The sequence below is a fragment of the Eleutherodactylus coqui genome, chromosome 4 (genome assembly GCF_035609145.1).
Source record: "Eleutherodactylus coqui strain aEleCoq1 chromosome 4, aEleCoq1.hap1, whole genome shotgun sequence".
NCBI classification, from domain to species: Eukaryota; Metazoa; Chordata; class Amphibia; order Anura; family Eleutherodactylidae; genus Eleutherodactylus; species Eleutherodactylus coqui.
In genome coordinates, this window is record NC_089840.1 from 253,782,825 (window position 1) to 253,810,498 (window position 27,674).

Genomic DNA, 27,674 nt, shown 5'->3' on the forward strand with positions numbered 1-27,674 from the left:
AGGCTTCAGTGGTGATACTGCCATTTGCCACATATGACCACCAAAGCCTGTGATTGGCTGAATGGTCACATGCAAAATGAACTGCATATGACTGCCGCGCCAGCAGCAGAGGAAACAAGGATCTAATGGTTTCTTTCAGCTTGACCATTTTACACTAATGGTGTCCAACAGCAGATGACGGGGGAATAAGTAGGATCGGGCATGTTGAATTTGAACTTGTCAGATTCTTTGTCCTGTCTGTATACATCTCACCCCAATGCAAGAATCCTATTAAAAGTCCATGAAATGCACAAAGTTATCACTTATAATAAAACACAGCGCTAGTCATGCATTTATCATTGAGAGATATTGGGGACATGTAAAAAGGCTTTAGAAAATTGTGTAGAAAATTCTCAAAATTTGGCACAAAGAATTTGCAACTTTTCAGCCTTCTGTGTCAGCCTCACTAGTTATGTGGGCAGTGGGTGGGGCTTGTCAGGAGGGGCGTGGCTGCCCTGGATAGACAAATGTATGTATAATTTACACCAGAAACTGCCGTACGTGCGCCTCTTTATTTATTAAGCGCACCATGCACTGGGGGGGATTACGCCAAGTCCATCATCAGACTGTCCAGCTTAGTAAATTTCCCCCATTGATTAAACTTTTTTCCTTCAGCTCGTGACGCATTGAACAGCAGGAACCCATTAGTGAAGGTGAGATCATTGTCTGAAGCTACCAGAGCATCCAGAGCTAAAGCCCGGGCCTTTGCAGGTGAGAAGGAATGCCTTCATGTTTACTGTTGCTAGATGGAAAGGGATCCCCTATAGGACAGGGGATAGCGATCTGATTGGTGGAAGTCTGATCGCTGCGACTCCCACCAATCACGAGAACGGGGGTTCCATGTCCTGTTGTGTGAATGGCGCCATAATCAAGGATGCATGCCACTGTTACCTTGCCCTTAATGGGACTGCCAAGTACTCCTCTATTGAAGTGCAGGAAGCAGCAGCTTGCATCTTCTACTGTTGCTACATTTATTTCGGGACACCCAGGACCCCTGTTCTCTTGACTAATTGGGTTATCAAGAGGTCGGACCTCCATCAATCACATAGTTATCCCCTCTCCTGTGAATAGGGGATCACTTTCAATCTTGGTATAACCCTTTTATTGTTCCCATCCGAAACATTTATGACAGGTAGGGGTTCTGCTTATTGGAGAATAGGGGTCCCCGGATCCCCTATCTGTAAATCTAGAAAGGAGGAAGTAGCCACACATATCTAGATTTTAGCGCATGAAGCGACTGAGCCTTGTGCAAATCACATAAACTACAACGGGGGAACACATTCATAAGCTGCCACATCTCCAGCTCTTCTTCTCCTTTGCAGTAAGAGGTGATCTTAAATATGGAGGTCCATGAGATGCTTTTTGCAGAACCACCTCCACTTTTGCACATAAGCCATGTCTGGTACTACAGCAGAAGGCAGAGGGGGGAAAAAATAGACTTTCCTATAAAGGAATGTAATAAGTCATGCATACCAGCTTTTTATAGATCACATACATATCCTTTGGGGTGGGGGGGGGGGCTCTACTTTTATATTTTGCCTTCAGCAGCAGAAACTATCCAGTCTCCCTTAACATAAGGCCTAATAATCCCTTGACACGGCGCCAAATATTAGCTTTCATTATATATTTCTTTTACATCGCACAAGACTGCAGAAAGGGAGATATTACTATATTTACATATATTTACACTCCTTATAAAGTCCATTCATTATTAATAGAGGGCTGGAATCAATAAGGACAGGATTGCAGTTCTTGTTTGCATTAATGCTGCCGAAGGAGCGATGACCTTGGCAAGTTCAATAACACAAGGGGTTTAACTGCACAAGTCCAACAGTCGCTAAATGAAAGTCGCCCGGAGGGAAAGCGGTGAAAGCTGCAGTACAGGTCCTTCCATGGACAGATATCAGTAATGTCTGCTGTTCTATAGGACTATGCATGGGCACACAGAAGTTCTTGCATTCTCCAGGCATCATCCTATTCCCTCGGAGGTTGGTACACAGTATAGGTTGTCCGAGGGGTTATATGCAGCACTCCAGAAGTACCTTGGGTAATAAATGGCAACCCAGGACCCAGTGGACATTGTGGTACAGGACAAGACATCAATACTCATCAGCCTACTGGCAGATCTCCTACCTGACTCATTGAGGATCATATAGCAGTATGGGCACAACATGTCAGGTCATCCAGCTTGCTGTCAGAAACCACCATCTGAACTGTACTCTAAGTGAAGTCTAGCCTTTGTAATACACATTAGAGGAGGCCCAGTGATTAGACCACCACTGATCAGACATAGACAGCATATCTAATCAATATGCCATTGATGTTTCTCATCAATCACCCTTTTATTGGATACTTGATTTAAAGGGGTCCATACCTGCATACGAGAAATAAGGGTTGATGTGATAGTCTTTAAATATATATAGCAGAACCTGCCAATCTTGGTGGGTTCTGCCCACCACCTGATATGTATGGGGGTGCCTTGTCTCTCCATAGATGTCAGGGGAGGTAAGCAACGGGCATTTGGATTTTAGCCAGCCCGATCCTTTTGTCCTTGGCAAGATAAGCCGCTGCCAAAAGTGTTTGGCAGCAGCTTTCTCCCCTCTCTACATTCAGAATACATATATGCATGCACGTTCCTTGAGGGTATCGGGTGAGATAGCAGTTGGCTAAAGACTAATGTGTATAGCTAGTCTTATACTTGCACATTGCTATGTACGTCTATCAGGGTACTGATTAATACATGGCCCATTCAAGGAATACAAAATGTTGAAAAATCCCTTCTTTTGACCTTCCCTTGTGTCCTACTGCAATTAAAGCTGTGAGATATACACAGTATATAAATCTATATGTAACTCAGGAGACCAGCAATACCCCACTTATCCTTCTGACAACCCTTAGATCAGACCTATCTCTGCCTGTAAGGCAACTGGCCTCAGCAAGAGCTCTTCCCCCAACTACTCCGCCTGCAATACAAGACTAAAGGGTCCTTTCAACATGTGGCAATTGCTCTGTTGAAATGAATGGAACTGAGCTGCAGTACCACGCACAACCTGTGGACAATTGAAGCACTGTTCTTGGAAGAAAGCGGCCATGTTTTTCCAATCCTGAACGATCCCTTTTAAAGCAACCGGTCTCCCATTGCACATGTCTGCGGCACCGGATATGGCGATGTCTTCTGGAGACAAGGACCCATGTGGTGGCCTGGCCAAGATTGCTGGACGATGGTCCTACTTTATTTAGTATTTCCTGGACTGAACTTTATTTAATCCATCACCTATTAAGAGGAGTGGATATTTATGAAATTCTGTCGGTCACAGGCAATTTACTGGCCAAGCTTTTAGCAGCACTTTAAGTATAGGGAAGCATGACGCTGAGGAACACACAGGAATTCTCCTTGGGCTCAGCATTTGTGAACTTGCTCCATTCTCTCGCTTTCAAAAGCAAAGCTGTTTCCGTAGAGCAGTGATCTTGACCTGACTGTGTCCGGTGCTTGGGGAATGCAAAAATATCATCTTCTCAACAAGCTCTGCTCCCCGCAAGACCTCAATAGAAATGTGTCAGCGGATTATGTGCATCTCTTACCGCCCGTCCAACATCCGGGCAAGATGTCTCTAGACCTCCACTCCTCAAACTGGCTTCGTGCATTAGAAATCAGACTAGTCTAAAAATTCTTCTTCTGTATCTCCGCTCTACTAGTAAAACTGTCTTTGTTGCCGATCGCAGCCAATCAGAACTCTGCTTTCATTTTACCGTAGCAGTTTCAGAAATGAAAGCAGAGTTCTGATTGGCTGCTGTGGGCAGCAAATATAGTTTTTACTGTTAGATGATTTTAATAAGGGAGGCCTGTTTTCTAGTCACTGCTTTCTAGTGACTAGAGAGCAGAGCATTGTGGGACCTTACTTGACACTTACACAGTTGGAGAGTCAGTCCTAAAAACTAAAATTAGTCATCTACAGTTTTCCAAGAATTAAAATGCCGTTCAGGATTAGAAATGGACTGCAATTTTTTTTTTGTGTTCCATTGCTAATGGTGAACGGGACTGAGCTGCAATACAACACATAGTCATAGACAAGAAAAAAAAAAAGCAGACTTTGTTTTTGTCCACTTATCCGAAACGGAACTTGCGGCTTGTCCTTTATTTAAAGGAAATGTTCACATCTTTTTATTGTTTTGATACATCTGAAATGAGAGGAATTGATCAAGTGGATCAAAAATCTAGTTGTGTGTTTTGTTTTTTTTTGTTTTTTTTTGGGGGGGGGGGTTGGCGTATACAGCTCCTATGCAGACCTATATGTTTCCATGGTAACAGACTACAAATAAACCTTGTGCAGTCCCGTAGACATACCTCTTTTTCACCTTTCTCCTACGTAAGTGGGTTGCCCTAAGGTTTAAACTTCTTCTGGATACTGTGGATAAGGTATAAGTGTCTGATCGGAGAGGGTCTCACCACTGCACTGGGATGGCTCCTGATCACAAGAACAGGGGTACCTAAATATGAATGGTGCAGCGGTCAGGCATGCATATTGCCTCTCTATTCCAACTACTGTACTTGTAATACTCCAGCTACACATCCAGCACTTCTCAAATTATATTTTTTCGGTGCGCTGTGTCATGAACATAGCATGCCTATACAATATACTTGGTGCATGCTACATCTGCATACAGCAAAACGCCTATTCTTATGATCAGTGGGGGTCCCAGCAGTCAAACCCTCACCAATCAGACATGTATTCTCCCTGTGGATAAGTTGAAATCTTGGCACAACCCGTTAAAGGGTTCCATCTCAGGTATGGAAAAAAATGACTTATTTCTGCAGCTTGTAAGAAACCAGTTCTAGAATGTTACAAGGATGCAGCTCTAGGCCAGCATCGGTGGAGCTTAAGGCTGGGTTCACACAGGGCGTATTTCCGTCGGAAATCTCGCGGTTTGGCCGCAGCAAAAACCGCGAGATTTCCACCGGGAGAACCGCCGCAGTTTAAGCCGCGGCGGCTTTGAAGCGGCCCGGCCGCTTGCTTTTCCGTTGCGGCTGGCTCTCCCATAGAGGAGAGAGCGGCCGTGACATAAATAAACAAAAAAGAAAAGATAAACAGACATGCTCAATCTTTGGAAACCGCGGCTGCGGCGGCCGTAGCCGCAGTTTCAACCGGATTTACCGCTGCGGATTAGCCGTCCCGTGTGGACGAGATTTCTGAGAAATCTCATCCACATGGCTGGCTAATCCCGAGATTAGCGGCCGCGGGTGGTTTTGCCGCGGGCGGATCTGCTGTGGCAAATCTGCCCTGTGTGAACCCAGGCTAATACCACACTATCCATTGTTGTTTGACTGAATAGCAGTAAGCTTGACAGGAACGAACAGCACTGTGGTATTAGGCTCCACCTATGACCCTTTCCCTTCAGTCTGGAGCTGTATTCTCACATGCAGGGATGGTGGCCATTTTTTCCCATTCCTAGAGAACCTTTTAAGTAGAAGAAAGAGATTGTGGTTGGCTGTAGGATCAGACTACACAGGGTTTGTTTGTAGTCTGTTACCATGGAGACACATTTCTTCATAGGAGCTATGTATACAAAACATAGAGATGTTTTTAAATCGAGCTGATTTGCAAAGTTAACTTTTTTTTTTTTTTTCCTTGAAACTAGCTGGTTCCATTTTTACGATCTTTAATCATTCCTTTGTGCTCTGGGCTTGACCTAATTATCACTCGTTTTATCGTCAGACCCATAATTATCATCCCTTAACGATGTAACGTTTTTCATTAACCAGCACACATTCCTTCTTCAATTATCTCAAGTGTTACAGTAATTGTACAATGTTAGAATAGCCTTTTATTGGTCAAGAATGGGCGCTGCTAATCCGAGTCGGGGGATATGGATCCGAGCTCTGTAGGGGGTAGCGAAAACCTTTTCAGCGCTGTCATTGTATGAAACTTCTGTACTTTTAATCTACTTTTGTTCTTGTGTGACTTAGATTGTCTGCAGCCCGCTAAAGACCGTCCAGAAACGTCTGCGGTTCTTGCAAGGAGACTAGTGATTAGTGCCTTGGGAGTACGAAGTACCCAGAGCCGAGCCGAAAGGGAGGCTGAGCGCAAAAAACTCCAGGAAGCCAGAGGTGAGAGGAAGCAATTAGATTGTGCACAGTCTTCTGTTTGGTAGGATTTTGTTGTTAACAGCTGCAGACGCTGTCAAACTGTATTAAGTGGCACAATCTTCTGGCTGCATATGTGCAAGTACTTATCTCCCCTCCTTCTCTGGCTGGAGATGAGCAGGGCTTACTAGTGGGATCGTGACATTTCTGTCCTTTTACAATTGGGCTCGGAATGACATTAAAACAACGGGGTTTATTTAAAGAGATCTACATTAAAAGAAACAAGCCATGAATCCTTCACTTAACTGCACAAAGATCTGCTTAGAGTCTCATCGGTACAGGGAAAAAAAAAGTCAACCTTTTGTTATTAACCCCTTCAAGACCAGAGATTTTACAACTTTTTTTTTTTTCCATCCCAACCTTCCAAGAATCAAAACTTTATTTTAATTTTCAATTGACATGGCCATATGAAGGCTTGTTTTTTTTTTGTGAGATAAGTTGTGTTTTTCAATTGTACTATTTAATATTCCATATAGTGTGCTGGAAAAATGTTTAACCCTTTGCAATCCAATTTTGGATTCATGGTTTCCTAGGGGGCTTTTTCTTTCTGTCATTATACAATGGCGCCATCTGCTGGCTAGAGCCAGTACTGCGGTATGGGACATGCTGGAGACACCCCCGAGAACAGAGCGGCCAGTAATCTACAGTAAGAATACCCTGCCGGACGTCTTCCGACATCTGAGCTGTACAGCCTTCAATCAGAATGTCTTAAGACGTCAGACGGTGGATTGGAAAGGGTTAAAATTCTTTAAGTTGGATGAAATGAAGAAAAAAAGTTTGCTTGTTTTTTTTTTTTTTCAAGGGGCATGTTAGTTTTTAGAGCATTCAAGGTGAAGTAAAAATGACAAATGACCTTTTGTTCAGTGGGTTAGTACAATTATGGCAATAGCAAATTTATACAGGGTTTTGTAATGTTTTACTACATTGAAAAAGTAAAAAAATCCTTGTTTTTGTTTTCATCAAAAATTACTGTCTGTTGCCATATTTTGAGACCCATATATTTTTTTTTTTGTGGGCTGAGATGTAGTTTTTATTAGTAGCATTTTGGGATGCATATGTCTTTTTGATCACTTTTTTTTATTTAAAAAAAAAAAAAAAAAAAGTTTTTCAGAAATACTCTGGCATACAAATGAGTACAACACAACAGGCCATTGATGGTGTATAATGAACGGGGGAGAACAGCATTCGCAGTCATGATTACATCGACATGGCGACTTTTTCTTACGTAGGATCAACATTTTGTGCAAAACTTTTAAGTTATGAAGACTCGTGCATACAAACGTATTATGACTCCGAGTGTTATGGAGCCGTAATAAGTCAAATGGGGCCATATTGAACCAATATATGCCTCAGATTTCATATGCAGGTTTTTTCTTTGACTTCATACACAAGAGCGAGGCATTAAAGAGGTGGTCTACTTTTGGGGGGGGGGGGGGGGGGACGACATTTTGAAGCACCCTATTAGTATTGTTACTACAGGGGTATTTCCACCTTCCATCCATTGGAGTGGAGAGTATTCTGGAGGAACCAGCATGCAATGCGCTACACGGGTAGCCTGCTAATTTCAATATGCAACATTAAAGATGATGGGAATACACTTTTTAAAGGATTTTCTGGTTGTAAACTATTGATGACCTATCCTCAGGACAGGTCATCAATAATAGATTGGTTCTGGTCCGTTGCTAAGGATGCCTGCCGATCAGCTGTTTTCTCGACTGGTGCCCTTGTGTGCGGAACTTGAATTTTGGAGAAAGCGGACATCTCCATTCCTACTGTGATGGCCAGGCTTGGTATTGCAGGTCAAGTTCCCATTAAAATAAATGGGAGCATTTTGTCTGCAATACCCAGCCTGGCCAGTACAGTAAGAATGGAGCTGTCTGCTTCCTGCAGAAATTTAGCTTGATGCACGAGTATGTCAGCCTGGCAAACAGCTGATCAGAGAAGGTCCTGGCAATGGTCACCCGGAAATCTACTACTGATCTATCCTGAGGATAGGCCATCGATTAATTTACAACCTGAAAACCCCTTTTAATAAGGGTATGTTCGCAGGTTGTGGATTATGGTACGAGTCCAAAACTAAAACCATGTCAAAATCCACAATGTTTGGTGTAGAATTGGACGTGGCTTTTAGTGCGGATCCGCAACAGATTTTATTCGTTTTTTGAATTGAAGGAGTGAATTCTTCTGCGGACCCACACCAAAATTCGCTACGTGTGAATGTACCCTAAAGGGGGTATTCCCATCTCAGACACACTGTAATTGGCTTATTTGACCTTCTAACTAAAAGGGATTGTCCAAATTGGACAATCCATTTAAGGCCTGCCCCTCCTTTTACCTGCTGCTTCAGAGCTGGATATCTATATGTGCTTCCAGTGCTCACAGTGAATACAGGTGACACAGACCGATATCCACAAGAGCGATGGAGTCTGCTTTTTAAATAGGGGGGGGTTTTGTGTAGCTAATCCATGGTCAAAATATGTGCATGCCACTGCTTGAGGAATAGCAAGTCCAGATATTCATTAAAGGGTTGTGCAAAGACGGAAGGTCCTACACGATCCACAGGATAGGAGATGACTTCTAGATCAGTGTGGGTCCGACCCTTGGAATCTTCATCGATCACAAAAATGGGGATCTTGAAGGTGTTTCCATGAATGAAGCCATGGTCACCCATGCATGTTCCTACTCCATTTCAAGGGGAACGCTAGAGATGGCAGAGTTCAAGTACTCAGTAATGACTGACACTCCTATTGTAATGAATGGAGTGGCTGCAAGCGTGTGCGACCGCCATTCTGGTCATGTGGGGACCCCCACACCGGGATCATTAGGGATCCAGGCGCTTGGACCCGCACTGGTCAGAAAGTTATTCTCTATACTGTGAATAAGGCATAACTTGCCATCCTCGTAAAACCGTTTTAAGCAATTTTTTAAGTTCTCCTACCTAAATGGGAGACTTTTAAAGTAACACTCCGGACAAAACTGAGGTTTATGCTTGATTTACTGCTGTAGCATGTATGCGTATATAGACAAAAAGTACATTATACCAACTTAAATACATCTACAGCATTGTAGTCATAGCTGTCCTTAGCAACATGCAACCCCTCTACAAGGGGCATCTTGGGTCCATCTGGTCAGATGATCTTCCTCCACGCAACAGCGTTTTATGGAGCTATGCAAGTGATCCTCCTCCTGGCTCTGTCTTCTCCCATTTCATGTTCCAGACGCCCCTGTTAGACCTTTAGCGCCCCAGCAAGACTATCGCTTAGTTCTCCTCCTGTATTTGTGTTCTGAGCTTGGTTCTGGTGCTGTATTTATGTACCAAGCTTGGTTCTGGTGCTGTATTTATGGTATGATCATGGTGCGGTATTGGTTATGAGCCTGGCTCGGCTGCTGTATTTATTCACTGAGCTGTCCTGGTGTCGGTAAGTTTGCTACCTTGCTGCCTTCTGCCACATCTCGACAAGTTTTTTGGGGGGGATGCCTCTGTATAGTATAGCAGAGTTTTTTAACATGTACCAGCATTCTTTGGGTAAATGGAAGCCTATGAATACCTTTGATGTATACCCTGGGAGCGTTCTCTGCATATACAGTATGTTTGATCATGATCTGAAGGGAGCCCTATGTCTTGTGCGATAAATGTCTAATCGCTGTGTCGTGTTCTGCTCCCGCAGGACCTGCCGCAGTTATATAACCGTGTGTATGTATTTTGGAGTGTTCCGTTAAGTTTCCCTTTTATTCTTCACCCTCTGGGAACGTCTGTTCTGACAGTACAGCTAGTAAAAGCGGGTAGCCTTGTGCCTATGGAACTCGCATAACCACTCCACTCCTTCTAATGTGTGTAAAGCATTCGCAGTTTTCACGGTGGCGTTCTTTTAGTCGCTGCACGCTTTGTGCTCTTGGCCTTATTTTGCTTCGCTGCTGTTATGAACTTGTCATTGTGACTGTCACATGTACTGAAGCGCCGTGGAAGCCTTGACAGTTTTGGCTTTCTGAGGAATAAAAGAAGAAATAAACATTGCGCTAAAGCGTTTTATCTTGGAAGGAAATATGTTTGTAGATGAATTTCTTCTTTTTTACCCGTGGAAAACACCTCAATTTTCATAATGCTTTGTAGTGCGTTGTCGGGTGACAATGCTATGCGCCTAATTTGTTATTCACTATGTCAATATATTCCTCGGATGCCGCTCTGCGCTATAGAAACAATTTATTACTGAGGCCCCTCCTATATGTGCCCTGAAATCTGTGAGAAATGTCCCTAGTTTTTTATTTTCCTTTTCCTCACCCCTTCAGTGCTGGTACATATGAAGCAGCAGCTTAGGGAAAGGGGGAGGGGCTTAAGCTGCTATCTCTCTGAAGGAGAGGCAGCTTTCTGCAGCTGCAACCTCCCCCCTTCATTGCTGGATCTGCATTACGCTAAATTAGGGCTATGCTAATTGTCCCATTAGGACCTGTCATGTCAGCCGGTTGGCCGCATAGATTTGCATCTGCGACCCTGCTGACTCCAACAGTGTTTATGCTCCTCCCAGTTTCCCCATATCAGTTTTCCTATTCGGCTGGTGGCGTTGGAAAAGTATCAGAAGGGCTGTCGCCACTGTTCACGGTCAAGCTTGATTGACAGTGAGGACCACCCAACCCATTGACATCGAATAGTGGGGACCGCCTACTTGACACGTTCTTCTAAACTCTCACTTACAACCTGAATGTTGCGGTTCAATCCCCGCTTGGTTCAGGTAACCTTCTGAGGTCGGTAAAATGAGTACCTAGCTCTAGCTTCCTGGGGGCTAATAAACAAATTACCTGAAAGCGCTGCGGAATAAGTTGGCGCTATACAAATAACATGTCCCTTCACTTCCCATTTGTCCTCTCGGTCTGCAGAATTTTGCTTATTTATGTCTCACGATACTCGGGGAATGACATGAGAGTGCAATGAAGAATACACATTTTTCAAGCACACAAAGCACTCTGAGTGTTTTGGGTCGAGTGTGACCCAGTAATGAGGAATGGCGCGAGCATGCCCTCTAGAAATGTTCAGTGCAATGACAAACAGGGAGAGCATGGCTTCCACAATCCGAGCATGCTCTGACTGCAATGATGAATATGCCTAGGAGGTCCTCTGCTTCCTCTAGTGGGTGGAGGTGCTCAATAATCCACATGGTATGAGAATATGTCAAGTAACTGGCTGATTCATGAAAAAATGCATTTTGCTTTAAGGTGCTTAAAATACTTTAGCATGGATGGGTTTGGGAACAGACAAAAGATGTTCCTCCTGGCAAGTATTTAATCACATGTAGCGATGTGTAACAGCCAAATTGTCAAACTCTTAATTATTCACACAAGCAATGAGCAAAATTCCAGATGAAACTAAATGAAGTATTCGTGGAAGATATGTACTTGGAGAAAGGTCGCTGCAGTAGCAGAATATACCAGGTTATCCACGGAATACCCAGCTTTACCATCTCCTGTACTATTATGTGCGGTAGAAGGGACTACTAGGAAGTGGTAGCAGCTGGTTCACCCATGATGCAGTCCTCAATGTGTAATTTATAGGGGTGCATCCTGGCCCTGAGCCTGAAGGGACATAATGGGCCACTCCTCCCCATGCAGCAGATTTTATATTGGGGACCGGGAACTTCAGTTTGGGTTTTTTATGAGGCTTTAACAGTGTCCCAATACCGAGTGGCCACTTCTTATTAGGTACCTCCATCAAGTATCATGCTGGACCTGCTTAGACCTTCAGAACCACAATAATTCATTGTGGCGTAGATTCCACTAGGTGATGACATTTTTACAATTTTTTTTTTCTTCCTTTTTTCATATAAACTTAAAGGAGTTTAGCTAACTCTCTTCCAGCAGGTGGCGCTCACTTAACCGTAAATAACTCTACTAACCAGTCCTGTATAACTAGTCTTACTACCTCCCAGCATTTCACATGGCCAATAAGAAAGACCTAAAGTTCTTGTTAAAAAAAAAGAACTTGCCGCTCCAGATTCTTGTGTTCTGACCCCCAAAATCTTTCACTACAAATTGATAGGCCTGATGGAGTAAATATAAAGGGTAAGATGCAGTAAGATCCTTTTTATGCAGCAATATAGTAAATGCATTTGTGCATCGGTTTCTAAAGTCAACAGTCCTGTATTGTTGTAAGGTCCTCCGCTTGTTTTCATTCTGGTTGCCATGACTACGTCCAGGAACGTTTATGGATCTCTACTGTGTTATATGTCTCTGTTATGAAACCCCCTTCCTGCATCTTGACGTTCTATTACATCAAGTTGATCACATAGGCACTACTACTGAACGCTACCACCGGCGAAAGGAGACTTGTAATACAGAAAGCCTTCGCATCATAATAATAATCTTTATTTGTATAGCGCCAACTTATTCCGCAGCACTTTCAAGCACAGGAAATCACAGACAATACAACAATTACATGTGATATACAATCAGTTTAAAACAAACGGGGCAGGGGTGATACAGGAGGTACAAGTGGTGGGGGGAGATAAGTCATTGGGGAACATGGGCAATACGAGAATTACATGTGGAAATCGGTTATTAAGAAGCAAACGCGGTAGGGCGGTAAGGAGGTGCAGGAGTAGAGGTCGTATGTAATGAGCAGGGTGGAAGGTGTGGGGAGCCATAGGGAGGGGCAGGGCGTCTACGTCAGGGGATTTGGTATGCTTTCCTGAAGAGGTGAGTTTTTAAAGCGCATCTGAAATTTCGTGCATCGGGGATTGTCCAGATGCCTTGGGGTAGAGCGTTCCAGAGGATGGGTACTGCTCTGGTGAAGTCCTGTAGACGACCATGTGAAGTTCATATTAGAGGGGTGTTTAGTCTGAGTGTGTGAGCGGCTCGGAGTGTGTGAGCTGGGTGTTGTACAGACAGGAGCGAGGCGATGTACGGTTGCGCAGCGCTATGGAGAGCTTTATGGGTGAGGGTGATAAGTTTAAATTAAGTTCTGCAGTGGATGGGCAGCCAGTGCAGTGACTGGCATAGTGCAGAGGTGTCTGAGAATCAGCAGGTTAGACAAATGAGCCTACCTGCCACATTTAGTATAGATTGGAGAGGGGAGAGTCTGGTGTGGGGGAAGGCCAATGAATAGAGAGTTGCAGTAGTCGAGTCGGGAGTGGATGAGGGCGACCACGAGTGTCTTTAGCATGTCCATGGTCAGGAACGGCCGCGTTTTAGCAATATTTCTGAGGTGCACGTGGCATGTTCTGTCCAGAGATTGGATGGGGGGGGTAAAGGAGAGGTCAGAGTCCAGTTTGACCCCAAGGCAGCAGGTGTTCTGTGTGGGGGTTATGATAGTGCCAGACACTGGAATGGAGATGTTGAGGGGAGGTCGGCTGGTTGGGGGCGGAAAGACGAGAAGGTCAGTTTTAGAGAGCATGAGAAAGAGGGAGGACGTAGTATTAGAGACAGCGGGCAGACATTTCATATTTTGGAGGTGATATTTTGGAGGAATGACTCAGAGATGTTACGGGAGGAGGTGTATAGTTGGTGTCGTCACCGTAGAGATGGAATTGGAGGCCGAATTTGTGGATCGTTTGTCCATTTGGGGCTGTGTAGATGGAGAAGAAAAGGGGACTAAAGACCAAGCCCTGGGGGACCCCAACAGCGAGAGGAAGCAGAGAGGAGATAGAGCCAGCAAAGGAGACGCTGAAAGAACGGTCCGAGACGTAGGAGGACAACCAGGAGAGAGCAGTGTCCTTTAGACCAATAGAGTGGAGCATAGTGAGAAGGAGGTCATGGTCGACAGTGTCAAATGCAGCAGAGAGGTCAAGGAGGATTAGTAGGGAGACTTTGCCGTCATCAGGTCATTTGATACTTTTGTGAGGGCAGTTTCAGTCGGGTGTAGGGGGAGAAAACCAGACTGGAGGGGGTCGAGAAGAGAATTGTCAGAGCGAAAGCGTGTAAGGAGCTTTAAGCGGTTAACCCTCACTGCCACAATCGGGGCTGATTGCTGCACTACACAATGGGGAGGGCATCATAGCCAGGGCTAGTGTAACTGTTCAGATAGCCTGATACAAGATAAAGGTCCATAGGGCTGCTTTTCGTAAAAACCTGTTAGGAAATACTACTGCTGACCTGTTCTAACGGCTTAAGGGCCCATTTACTTGGGTGTATTTCGTGTCCGTGTGTGAATGAGGTGACCTTGTACCGTCCAAGTGTCTTGGGCACAACTCGCATATGTCCGCGTGAAAGGGACCTAACGGGCGCTTGTGTATATTTCCTCACAGAAAGATGGGAAATGCTGCGATTTGTTTTCCGCATCGCAAAGCCATACAGGAAAGCATCGCTCATGCCTATGACCCCATTCTAAAGAATGGGTTTCATATTTGTGCGTCTCGCAACACCCAGATCTGGCGCGATTTTTCTCGCCAGTGTGAAGGCAGCCTGAGACACCAGGACTCGGGTGCGGCTGCTTCCTCTCCTCCATGTAATACAGTATATACAAGCATATCTAGTAGAGAAGCTATCTTCTATCTAGACTTCTATACGTGACCCTGACTGTAGCCATGGCAACCAGAATGAGCGCCCCATTGTTTACACTGCTGGCTGCGTACGGAGAACTACAAAGTGGTGCGAAATAGGTTTATATCAGAAAATTTCGGACTGCTTAAAAAAAAAAAAGCAGTAAAACTAAAGTCTAGAAAAGAAATCGCTGTGATTATAGTTGGTGTTTTTTCTTTCTAATTTTTTTTTTTTTTTTTTTACAGCGCGAAGGCATCTTGAAGCAAAACAGCGGGAAGATGCCTGGGAAGGAAGGTGAAGGCAGCCGCGGCAGGGGGAGCGACATGTCTCTGTAGTACGGAGACGCGGCGAGGACATCGTCTGGAGATGACATGCACCGGTGACCTGTTTTCTTAAATCCCTCTGCTCAGCTGGTGGAGAATAAAAGAGTTTATTGTACAGAACAGGCGCTTTAAATTGTGTCGGGCACTTAACAGAGCGGCTGGACGGTGGCACATTCATCCTGGATTGGACTGCAGAAGAAAAAGGGTCAGATGTTGGCAACCTGAAGCATTTTGTTATATATATTTTTGTGTTTTTTTTAATAATGTGATGTAGCTTAGATCTGTCCTGCGCGGTATTGGAGGTCAGGATCTTGAAAAAAAAACTAAAACTTTTGTCCCAATGACAACACTTCCTGGCACTATGCAGTTCATTGTTGTCATAGGCACGCCGGGTCTCCTAGAAACCAAACAGGATTACTAGTACTTGTTTTTCCATAAGAAATCTGTGGTGGTTATATGTCCCAAACATGACAGGCCAGGAAGTTTTGACATGGGGACAGCAGGTTTTCTGCAATAACTCTGCACAGGAAAAAAAATTGGATTTTATTTTTTACTACCCAAAGAGACTTCTGGGAGTTTGTTCCCTTTTATATTTGTTCTCTGCTAAAAAAAAAAAAACTGCAATCAGCATTTATACGTCGTTCACGTATTGGCTGCATACGTCCTTGTGCTCGGGGTTACGTCCTTCTGTCTCCTCTTCGTTACCAAAAAACTTCCTCTAGGAAAGGATACTTTTTAATTTATTTATTTATTTTACCCGTCACGTAGCAAAGTAGTCCACGGATACATTTAGCGTGTTGGGCAGGATCTCTGCTGACATACAATGTGGGACTGCCCCCTAGCTGACGGGCCGGAACTGCACGAAAAATTGGGAGGGGGCGGGGGGGAATAGAATGTCCCTTCCGAATGTTTCTCTTCTCCCCTTGTCTCCTTTTTTGGGTGCGCACATGTTCATATAGTCTTAGAACTGGAAGCAACATGAGCCTTATGTTAATTTGCAGCTTGTCGCAGTCTTTTTTGGAATCCGACTCAACTAATTTTTTTTGGGTTTGTTTGTTTGTCCCGGGGGGCGAAATCTGTCAGTAAATAGTGATTTTTATGGATTTTGATCTGCAGCAGAATAAGGCGCGCTTTCCTAATGTCGTCATAAAATGTGCTGATGGTGGAGATCCGGTGTAACGTTCAAGTGATAAATGGCTGACTCTCTACAGGGCTTAATTATCATGAGGGGAAATCGCTGAAGTGAGGCGGCTTGTTCATTTAGCACAGTAAACAGGCGCCCGTGCGTGGCACGCGCCTGACCTAAAGCAATATATACTGTACTCGTCTCCTGCGAGATAACCTTGTATACGGCGGCATTGTTATCAGGTGTTCTGAGAACAGATCTAGCAGCGAGCTCTTTATAGTTCAAAACCCCTCGGAAAGTCACCGGTAAATTACATTCTCCAGTCATTCTCTTCTGTCAACTGTTCCATTCAGTCCTTTCATACATCCTATTCATACTGGCGCTGAGTTTTATTATACCCCAGCAACGAAGGAAACCCTCTATACAAACCCGTTAGATGGTGGGAAAAACAGATCTGGAAAAGCTATTATGGCTCCATTAGTAATGGAAAGTGTATCGCCTCCGTTAAAGGGAAGGTTCACCTGCATAATCTTTAATTGTTCCAATGTATCAGAAATGAAAACTTGCACCGCTTTGTAAATAGTGCACAACTGGACATCTCCTCCTTTAACGCTTTGCAATCCAATTTTGGATTCAGGGTTTCCTAGGAAGTTTTCTCTTTCTGCCATTATACAATGGCGCCATCTGCTGGCCAGAGCCAGTAATGTGGTATCGGACATTCTGGAGAGGCCCCCGACAAAAGAGAAGCCAGTAATCTACAGTAAGAATACCCTGCTGGGCGTCTTCCGATATAGAGACTGTACAGCCTTCAATCAGAATGTCTTTAGATGTCAGACAGTGGATTGGGAAGGGTTGAGACGATCGGTGGCCAGTTCTTAGCACAGGTCATCAATAGTAGCCACTTGGGATGCCCGCTGTTCACCAGATCAGTGCACTCATGAAATGAACTGATTTCTGCAGGAAGAAGACAGCTCTATTCACATTGCAAAGGCGAGGCTTGGCATTGCAGGCAAAGCTACCATTCACATTGTGAACTTTGCCTGTAGTACCAAGCCTGGCCACTATAGTAAGAACGGAGCTGTTGCTTCCTGCAGAAATCAATTCTGTGCATCAACCTAGTGAACAGTGGATCAGAGTGGTCTCGGACAGCAGACCTCCACTAGTGTACTATTAATGGCCTATTCTACACATAGGCCATTAATAGTTTACAACTGGACAACCCCTTTATGGAAGTATTTCAGTCTGGATGATCATGTTTTATATTACAGTGCATGTCTAAAAAATTCTTACCAATTGGGACTTGCATGTGAATCAATCCCATACGCCATTTTGTTTCCTTCCAGGTTGTTAACTGCTTGTTATTGGGAGTCATGAGCACCACTGCAATCCAACAGCGATGGCCACACTTGAGCTGTTCTTTCTGCCTCTATAGTGTTGTGCTGGCCTGAATCTGAGGAGTGCGCATGTAGGCTAGTTTCCTGCCCGTCCACCTTTGTATAGGACAGCTTCTGGGCATGCACAGTAGTCCAAAAGCTTTTCTATGGAGCTCAATAGACCTGCACGTAGCTGCCAAGCCATATTGGGCGCGGGCACATTCAGGCCAGTGGCATGATAAGGACAGCACAGGAAGATATAAAAGCGACAGACCAGGGAGCGAGAGGTGAAATGGTAATGCCCCTTTAACTAAAAAAAAAAAAAAAATCTATCATTTTGTATCCACAGCACCTATGCATATCTGTGTCTCCATAGTAACAGACTACAGACAAACCCCGTGTAGTCTGATCCTACAGTTACATGCACACTCTTCCATTTTTCCTTTTCTTCTTACTAACCTGTTTAATATATGTTGGGGAAAAATGAAACAAAATCCGACTGCAAGATCAGACTACACAGGGTTTGTCTGTACAGTTGATCCCTCACTATATCGCGGTTCAATAATTCTTCAGTGCATCGCGGATTTTAGATAGACCATATATAATTCTGTTTTCACTGAGTTTTTCACTATAGCGCGGAATTTAGCGGTACATACAGGAAATACAGAACGCCACTAGCACTTGCCACTTTACTTTTGCGATTGTTTGGCAGTTAACCCAGCAGATTGATTTGTGTAAATATAACGCTGCTACTTAGCGGATTTTCATGTATCGCGGGGGTCTCTGAAACGTAACCCCCGCGATAGACAAGGGATCACTGTAGTCTGCTACCATGGAAACGCATGGGTTTGTATAGGAGCTGTCAACACAAAACAAAACGGTTTTATTTTTTTTTGTTTTTTACAAAGCTGCTTCATTTTCCATCTTTGATGCACTGGAATAATGTAATATAAAGGGAAGCTCCTTCAGACCAGCCTGTCTACAGCAATATGGGAATCGGGTTGGTATCGCTGCAACACTCTAAAGATTTGGAATTTAGGATTAATGGGCACCCCACAACCCCTGTGGCTTGCACTACTTGAATGAGCAGGAGGGGTTTTTTTTCGCACCGTTGGGGAGATTTACCAATCAATATACACCAGAATTGCGCCAAAAAGTGGCATACATAGCCATGCGCCATAGTTATATGCCTTAGACACACCTCCCTAGAGCTTCTTCAAATGTGTCTAGAAAAGACGACGCATCTAAGAAGAATTATAAAATGCGCTTGTTAATGGATGATGTGCGCCATTCTCTTTAATTCCAATGATGATGATGATTGATGGATTGAGATTTACCGGTGACTTCGGGGAAACACTCTCAAACTAGTTTTGTGGCACCAACAGATGGATACGTGAAAGCACAAGCCCCCGGGCTAGTAATTTTCTCTTGCACTGTCTAAGGTTGCCTGAGAATCATGCAATGGCATTAAAATACTCTCATAAATTGATGAAGCTGGAAAAAGTATAGAAAACTCCATTATTTGAATTTTTTTTTTTTTTACATGTCCATCTGATAATCCAGAAAGTCTGATAGTCCAGCAGCAGATTTGCAGCACAAGCCAGTAATAAAATGTGCAAGTTCACAAAAGCAGAAGATTGAGCAGAGAGAAATAATTAGGCTCATGCACACAAGTTCCATCCGATTCCGTGATGGCAGAACTCGCACAGGAAAGGAACATTAATTTGAATGGGTTAATTCGCACCAGCCAATTTTTTTTCCCCCTCCTCTGATTGATTTAGTCCAAGTTTGAAAAAAAAAAAAAACTGCATATCCTATTTTTCGTGCGTTTTTTTTTTTTCTCTAGAATCGCTCATTACTTGCTATGGGAGCGTAAAAAAAAAACCATTGCAATTGCATGGCATGTGATTTGCATCCTACTGCGATGTGTTATTATGGGGGACCACGTGGGGGGGGGGTAAACAAAAAACAGGAAATGCAGAGTAGGGAAAAACGGATGCAAGTCACTCGTGAAAATCTCAAAAAATGCATTGCAAGCACATGAGAATCACACGGAAAATGGACCATTTTTCAAAATCACACTCGCCCCTTTGGGAATACAGCCTGTTCTATTTTTCTGCTCTCTTCTTGTTTATTTGGGGGTTTTTTTATACGTTTCTATCGCCGCTGGAATAAAGGAATTTTGCCGTACTGTCAAAAAAAAGGACATGCAGCGGTTTACACCTCGCAGCATCGCTGAGGGAAAATGTCGCTCGTGCTCAAAAGAATGAAGTTCATATTCGCGCGTCTCTCAACGCACAAAAGTCGCGAGAGAGAATGTCATCTAATTACAGGGTTGGGCACAGAAAAGTAACTTGATTCTGATCTCAGCACCACAGTCTTGAGGAAGCTGTCTAAAAGAAAATACCTGTTGCCCATAGCAACCAATCACTGCGCAGCTTTCATTTCCTATACTGCTGAAGTAAAATGAAAGCTGTGCTGTGATTGGTTGCTATGGGCAACTGACAGATTTTCCTAAGCGTGTGTTGCTGGGCGGCTTGTTACATGGCTCATCCTATAAAAGGTCAGGCGATTCTACATGGCTCCTATAAAGGGGTGTGATGGCTCCTATAAAGGGGTGTGAGGGCCTATTCTTTAGACCCCATGCTATATGCAGAGGCCTGAAACCCTCCATTGCAGCTACTTTGTACCCTCACAGGTACGAATATTCAGATGTGTATATTCATATATAAGTTTTTGGGGTCCCGGGTCCCCCACCCTTCCCCACTAAATCATAACCTCGAGCATCTTATATTATGTTATAAACATTTCTCGAATGTACTAAATTTCAGAAATTTTTCCAGTTTTTATTTTTTTATAATACAGGTATTTTTTATGAACTTGTGAAAATGTTTTTGGAAATGTACGTTGTATGTTTTTAAATTAAACAGATATGTTGAAGCCCGTGTCATACCAAAGTGTTTGTGAAGGCAAGCTTGTCATTCGTTGCTGGTGCTGTGCGGCTTTACCGCATCTATACCGCAGGGGAAAAGGCATCAAAATCCACATCGCGTCAGTCGGAGATGTGAAATGGGCTGCGGAAGTGCATCAAAGACCACGCCAAAATCTGCACCAGTGACTCGCATTTTAATGGGGGGTTATTTTGAGTCAGGGGGGGGAGTGGGTTGCGGTTTTGGTACGAATTTCCTGCTGCAAAAAATGTGCCCCATTTTCCGCTATGTGTGAACTTACCCTTAATGTACTTTGGCGCTGAAGGTGAAGCAATGCCCAGCGGGTGTGTCTGGTGATTGAGGCTGAGCAGACAAGTGTGGTGCTTTTTCTGGTTAAAAAAAAAAAAACCCTGAAACCCCACCCCCCCAACCTTGCAAATTCCGCAGCATTTCCGCATCCAAAACCAGGTCAGGATCTGCACCTCTCGGGCGGATTTTGATTTGAAATCCATTGTGTACCCGCAGCTGATTTCAGAAGAGACAGTGTTCACTCTGAAGTCTTTGGCTGTCAGCACCTCCTTCACCTGGCGGCTTGTACTGTGTGCAGCTCCGCTGGTCACTTCTGCAGCGCCTGAGCAGTGGCGCTGTGCTCAGTACAGTTCCGATCTTGACTCTATTTTGGAAGTGGAGATGCCGTGGAATTTCCACTGCGAACATTCCGCAGCATTTCCGCTCTGTGTAAGCATACCCTTAAAGGGGTTGTTCTAAGATACGGAGTTATCCACAGGATAGGTTCTGTGGCTCCCCGCATGAACATAGTGGAGGTCACGCATGCGCACTGCCACACCGTTAATTTTAGTGAGAACGCCAGAGATTGCTTGTGCGAGGAGCTATGGGACCCCTGTTGTCCTGATTGGATAGGCAATAACTATATCTTAGCACAACTCCTTGTAAGCCTAGACAATCATTAAAGGGGTCTTATCTTTTTTTTTTTTTCATTATTTATGACCCGACCTCATCCTCTGACCCACTTTAAATGCAGTAGGGCCGAACGTGTAATAGCTTACTTCACTACAACTGAAACCAATGGGATCAATGCCTCCTATGACACTTACGGCTCTTACCGCAATCTGGACGTCCAGCCCCGCTTGTCAGAGCCGGAAGTGTTACAATAAAGGTCTTCACTCCCATTGAAAGCAATTGGAGAGAAGCAGTCTAAGCTTCCAGCCCTGACCACTGATGCAGACATCCGGCCCTGCTGCACTGACTGGAGTGGGCTGGAGGATCAGTGCGGATCCCGAGCAGCAGATCCCTACTGATCCGCTATCAATGACCTACCCTAAGAATAGGTCATCAATTAGTTTTAAAAAAATAAAAAATTGAGAAACATGAAAACATGACTATTTTATATTTTCCGAAAACAGCACCACGTTTTCCACAGGTTGTGTGAGGTATTGCAGCCCAGCCCCATTCACCTCAATGGAGCTGAGCTGGAATACCAGACAGGGTCCAAAGAAAGGCGTGGCGCTGGAATAGAAAAAGGTGATATTTTTCTTATTTACTTTTTATCTATGCTGCACTTTTAGTATGCTTTCTAGGCAATGTTTTATAAAACCTGTCTATGCCGCACGTCTACAAGATTCATATGTTGTGATGCCAGGTGAGTAGTCGGAGCAGTTGATCTATAGTCCAATAATTCACAAACCGCGTCAAGCAGAATTTAATGTTTTTGTTTTTTTTCTATTCTTCTGTTCTTTTTATGATAATTGGTGTCACGACAGCCTGGAAAGAATGTCAGTGTGTGATCCCAGCCTCAGATAGTGTTTGGTCATCTCTCTACCCTTTCATATTACCCCCATGTACTGCCAGTACCAATCCCCACACCCCCCGGTAACCTACTGATCCCACATCTCGTTTCCTTTTTGTTTTCTCTGCCTCTAAAGCTTTCCCCATCGCAGCGCGGTAAGACACTGTGTGAAATCGCTTGCTTTCATAAGTTAATTCTGTTTCCCAAGGTATACTCAAAATAATTAATGCATGTCAGTGAGCTTCATTTTCTGCTTAAAAGCAAACGCTGCCTAAAGGGACCCGTTCATCAAAAATCAACTTGTTTTTAAATGAGTGATCATGCTACAAGCAACAAAAAAACCTGATATTTATATTCTGCAAGAGTAGAATTATAGCTGAGAAGTTGAATACATTACAAGCGTACGCCGGTAATAAAATATCCGCACCCCTGCATCGGAATCACAGTGTACAACCTGATGTTAGACAGGAAATCATACAGACCGCCTTCCATCTCTAACATGTGATCGGCAATGTACTACAGAGCTGATCATTAGGGGTGAGCAAACCGAAACGGTCAAACCATGTTTTGGGTCAAACTTTGCTAAAAGTTTGTTGAGGGTGCGAAACTCGGGGCGGTTCCTTTCGGCCGCACCTACTAAAAGTCTTCCGCCTCTCTATGGTTAGCACTGTTGTCTTGCAGCACTGGGGGCCTAGGTTCAAATCTGAACAAGGACAACAACTGCATGGATGTTTGTGTGACTTTTTCTATAAATATTCATAAAAACTTCTTGCAAATGTTGTCCATTGTCAGATTTGAACTTATGATGCCAGTGATGTACGACAGCAGTGTTAACCACTGAACCAACATACTTCTCCTTCGAAGAAGGAGGAAACCTCCTCCGGCAGAAGAAGGAAGAGTTGTCTTGCAGTGCTTGGGGGGGGGGGGGTATTGTGATCAGATCTGATTAAGGACAACTTCTGCATGGAGTTTATATAGTCTACTGTTTGTATTTCGTCTTCTCAATTAATGTATGCGCTATACAGTCTAAGGTGGTTATTAATGCGAAGAAGAAACCTACACGAACACAGGGAGACATACAAACTCCAAGCAGATGTCCTGGGTCAGATTTGAAACTAGAACCACAGCAATTAGCAACAGTGCTAACCCCTGAGCCACCATGCTAATTCTTCCTTTTTACTACTACGCCTCCTTCCTGAGAAGTTCTCCTTTAAAGGGGTTGTCCCGAGAAAGCAAGTGGGGGTAAGCACTTCTGTATGGCCATATTAATGCACTTTGTAATATACATCGTGCATTAAATATGAGCCATACAGAAGTTATTCACTTACCTGTTCCGTTGCTAGCGTCCCCGTCTCCATGGTGCCGTCTAATTTCAGCGTCTAATCTCCCGATTAGACGCGCTTGCGCAGAAGGGTCTTCTCCCTTCTCTTGGGTCTCGGCACGAGCGGTGTTCTGGCTCCGCCCCCTTCTACGCGTCATCGCGTAGCTCCGCCCCCATCACGTGTGCCGATTCCAACCAATCAGGAGGCTGGAATCGGCAATCGACCGCACAGAGCCCACGGTGAACCATGGGAGAAGACCCGCGTTGCATCGTGGGTGAAGATCCCGGCGGCCCTCTTAGTAAGGTAAGGAAGAAGTCACCGCAGCGCGGGGATTCGGGTAAGTACTAAACGGTTTTTTTTTTTTTTAACACATGCATTGGGTTTGTCTCGCGCCGAATGGGGGGCCTATTGAATAAAAAAAAAAACGTTTTGGCGCGGGACAACCCCTTTAAGGAGGGAGAAGCAAGAAGCAGGCTGGATCCAGGTGACTGTATTGGCTAACTTGAATTGGCGGTTCAGTGGTAAGCACTGTTACCTTGCAACACTGGGTTCCTAGGTTCAAATTTGAGTAAGGACAACATCTGTATGGATTTTCAAAGTTTTCTTTGTTTCTCTTCTCGGTAAATGTGTGCGCTAAATAAGGTGATTAGGAAGAAGAAATGTAGAAATATGTATAGAGACTCACTTAGGCCTAAAGGAATGCTGCCTTCCAATAGGTGGCACTGTGTAGGTTTTATTCCATCTCCCTTATTTGCATATTACCCAGAGGAGCGTGCATGGCCTTTTGAGTCTCCTCACTCGTCTAGGTGCTCTAACTAAGGAGAAAAGATAGCGTTTCTGACCCCCGTCCCAGGCCTCTCACTAGCAAACCAGACTCCTACTGTACACTGATGAAGGGCAAATACCCTGAAACAGCTGTCTGTACATGGAGTCTGACTTTGCTTTTAATTCCTAGTTATTGTTACAAGGCTTGTATGATGAGTCTGACTTTGCCTTGAAGGAATACTGCCTTCCAATAGGCGGCACTGTAGAGGTTTTATTCCATCTCCCTTATTTTTATGAAGAAGAAAGAAACAGGAAGAACATACAAAAACTCTATGCAGATGTTGTACTTGGTCAGATTTGAACTACAGAATCCTAGCAATGCAAGACAGCAGTGCTAACCACTGAGCCACCCCAGTGCTGCAAGGTAACAGTGCTAACCACTGAGCAGAGGAAGGGTTTTATGGCTCTTAGATCGTTTTATACACCAGTTTTAGGGGTATTGGTGCAGTTTTGAGTTGAACTTATTCAGACAGAACTGAATTTTTCAAAAGTTTGCTCACAGCTACTGATTTTTTATTTTTTTTGTTGTTGTAAATAATTCTTGATAATACATAATACACCCTGTTGCATAAGTAGATACTCCCTATCATACAGGTGGCTTTTGCCCTGTCCAGAGCTAACCATACACTATCACATTTAAAATTAAAGGGGTTCTGACATTAAAAAAAAAAAAAGAATTCACTCACCTTGCCTGGCCAGGACCGATCACCAGGCATGTCCCCTCCAGCCGGCATCATCTTCTGTGGCTTGTAGAAGCAGAGCAGGAGTGGTCAAAATGACCGCTTCCTGCTCTGCTCCGTCTGTCAGCCACTTTCGAGGTGAACGGACGGGCCGCCCACAGCAAGCACGTCACAAGCAGTGCTTGCTGTAGGCGGCCCGTCCGTCCTGGCTGAACTTCGAGATTCTGCGCATGCGCAGTGGAGACGGGGCCTGTCCTGACTCCTGTCAGAGGGCACCTCTCCACTGCGCATGCGCGCAATCCCGGAGCGGCCCGGCTCGTGGAGGAAGAAGAGGAAGAACATGAGGAGATGACCCCCCTGATGACAACAACAACTGAAGACAAGGTAAGTATTATGTTTTTATGCTTTAACAGCCATTAAATCGTGGGTTCCCTGTGTCCATTAGGCAGACCAGGGAACAATGGCTGCTAAAGCATAAAAACATTATTCATGTCAGAACCCCTTTAATGTCCAACGTTTATTAGCGAGCACCAGTCGGTGCTGGGAGGTGGAAGTTGCACACCAGTTAGCTAGAATAGCTTAATACTGGGATGAGTGGTCTTACAAGGCAATGCAGTGATTGCGCACTCAGTGTACCTAAGGTCTATATACTATACACTGAATGGCTATTTCATTAGAGACCCATATTAGCAGCTCGTTGGACCTTCTTTGACCTTCAGAACTGCAGCAGTTGACTATGGTGTCCAGCCACAAGCATCAGAGGACCCAGGATGTGCCATGAAGAATTCCCAACCAACTACATATTTGTTGTTCAAAACAAAAACAAAGTGCTCAAAGGACGATCCATCACCATCCCATAAAATAAGCTAGTCATCTATGTAATAACCCCAAAATAGGATCTGCTGATTAAACTCCATGTAATCCATGAAAGCAATTGCAGTAGACTCCCACCACCTTAAGAAAAGGTTTGCATAAGTGGGTGTACAAGCCGTGCCCATGGCGGTACCATGTATCTGTAAGTAAAACGTATGATTAATCAAGAAATAATTGTGCATGAGTACAGAAGAACGTAAACCGTGAATGAAATGGTTGTGAGCAGAAAAATGTGTGGATAGAAAATAATCATAGCCTTCAAACCCAGATGTTTTTATGCTGCTCAGTGATAGTTTTTGCACTCTTTTGCCCGCTGGAGTCTCGCTTCTCTGTTTCTCTTGGACAACAATGGTGCTGGAACTGTTCGTCTGCTGTTATAGCCCATCTGTGCTAAGGATCAGTGAGGTGTGTGTGTGTACTTATTAGTTGGACCACCAGCATTGTATTCAGCTGCAATTTCTTAGACTCTGTGGCCTTTTATGTTAAACGGATATTGACATGCTCCTCTGACCCCTTTTTGGTGATGAGTTTTTTTTTCTGCCAATAGGATCTCTTTTCGCTGGAGTTTTTTTTCGCAATCATGCTATTTTTGGTATATTCTTTGCATCACTGCACAAGACCACCCCATAAGGTTGGTAGCAGAGATGAGCGAATCTACTCGGTTCGGGTGTTTTTGAACTCGCGCACCGCTTTTTCCGAGTCACTGACTACTCGGACGAAAAGATTCGGGGGGTGAGCGGGGGGTTGCAGAGGGGAGTGGGGGGGGGGGGAGAGAGAGCTCCCCCCTGTTCCCCACTGCTATCCCCCGATCCACCACAGCACCCCCTGAATCTTTTCGTCCGAGTAGTGAGTTACTCGGAAAAAGCTGTGCTCGAGTTCAAAAACACCCGAACGAGTACGCTCGCTCATCTCTAGTTGGTAGTAAAAGCCTGGCCCCGACTAGTCTAGCACTGATGACCAGGCCTCGGCCTCGTTGGAAGTCACTCAGATCGCTGGATTTTCCTATCTAATGTGGATTCACACTGAAACTGATCCACGGAAAACTTGTCACGTGATTTTATACTGCAGTCCGGGGTCACGACTCTAATTTCCATACAGAGAAGCTCCAACCATGAAAGGGCCGGAGGCTCTAACAAAGGGGTCATTCAGTGTACCTTATTACTGATGTAGCCATGTTACTCTCGTGCCTTGAGTTATATGGAATGGCAAATCTAATAATCCATGGTGAAATCTCAGGACGTGAGACCAAATGACCAACTCGGCTCTGCTCCTTCTGTATGGACATCAATGCTCTTGATGTATTGAGTTGGCCGCAAGATAATTTTACTTAAATCACTATCTGTGCGAAAACAAATCTTTACTTTAATGTTGAATTCCAGAAAATGAATGATTCCAATTATGAGCATCATAATCGCACTAAATATAACAATACGTGAGTGATGCTATTAGGAGATGATTGATACCCTTTATAATAAAATAAGTTAAGCGTAAACTTTCTTCTCTCTGCAGAATGACTTTGTAACAGAGGAGTATGAAACTGACAGGGCATAAAAACGATTCTCGGTTGTATTTAGTAATTGCCGTGCGCCCACCTACCTGCACATCACCTCATCCAGAACAGCAGAGCTCAGTGCGGATGGATGTAGTGACACAAAAAAACACAACAAAAACACCTTTGCCTGTCATGCCCTCCTCCGTCACTCCACCCACCTCGCCCACGTTCTGCCTGGAGAATAGCTCAACTTTTATCAGTCGCGGTCTTCAAGTT

At 44.3% G+C, this 27,674-nt stretch overlaps 1 protein-coding gene across 3 annotated transcripts in view; it reads left to right on the forward strand.

The window, feature by feature from the left end:
- R3HCC1L (R3H domain and coiled-coil containing 1 like) overlaps positions 1–27,674 on the forward strand; it is a 60,094-nt gene that overhangs the window by 19,821 nt on the left and 12,599 nt on the right. For 2 of the 3 annotated variants that reach the window (XM_066601106.1, XM_066601104.1), the window contains exons 6-7: positions 655–750; positions 6,005–6,145. In XM_066601106.1, the coding sequence (XP_066457203.1) occupies positions 655–750; positions 6,005–6,145 (237 nt within the window). Of the gene's footprint in view, positions 1–654; positions 751–6,004; positions 6,146–14,892; positions 15,568–27,674 lie in introns of those variants that run through there. The other variant, XM_066601105.1, reaches the window with a different exon arrangement.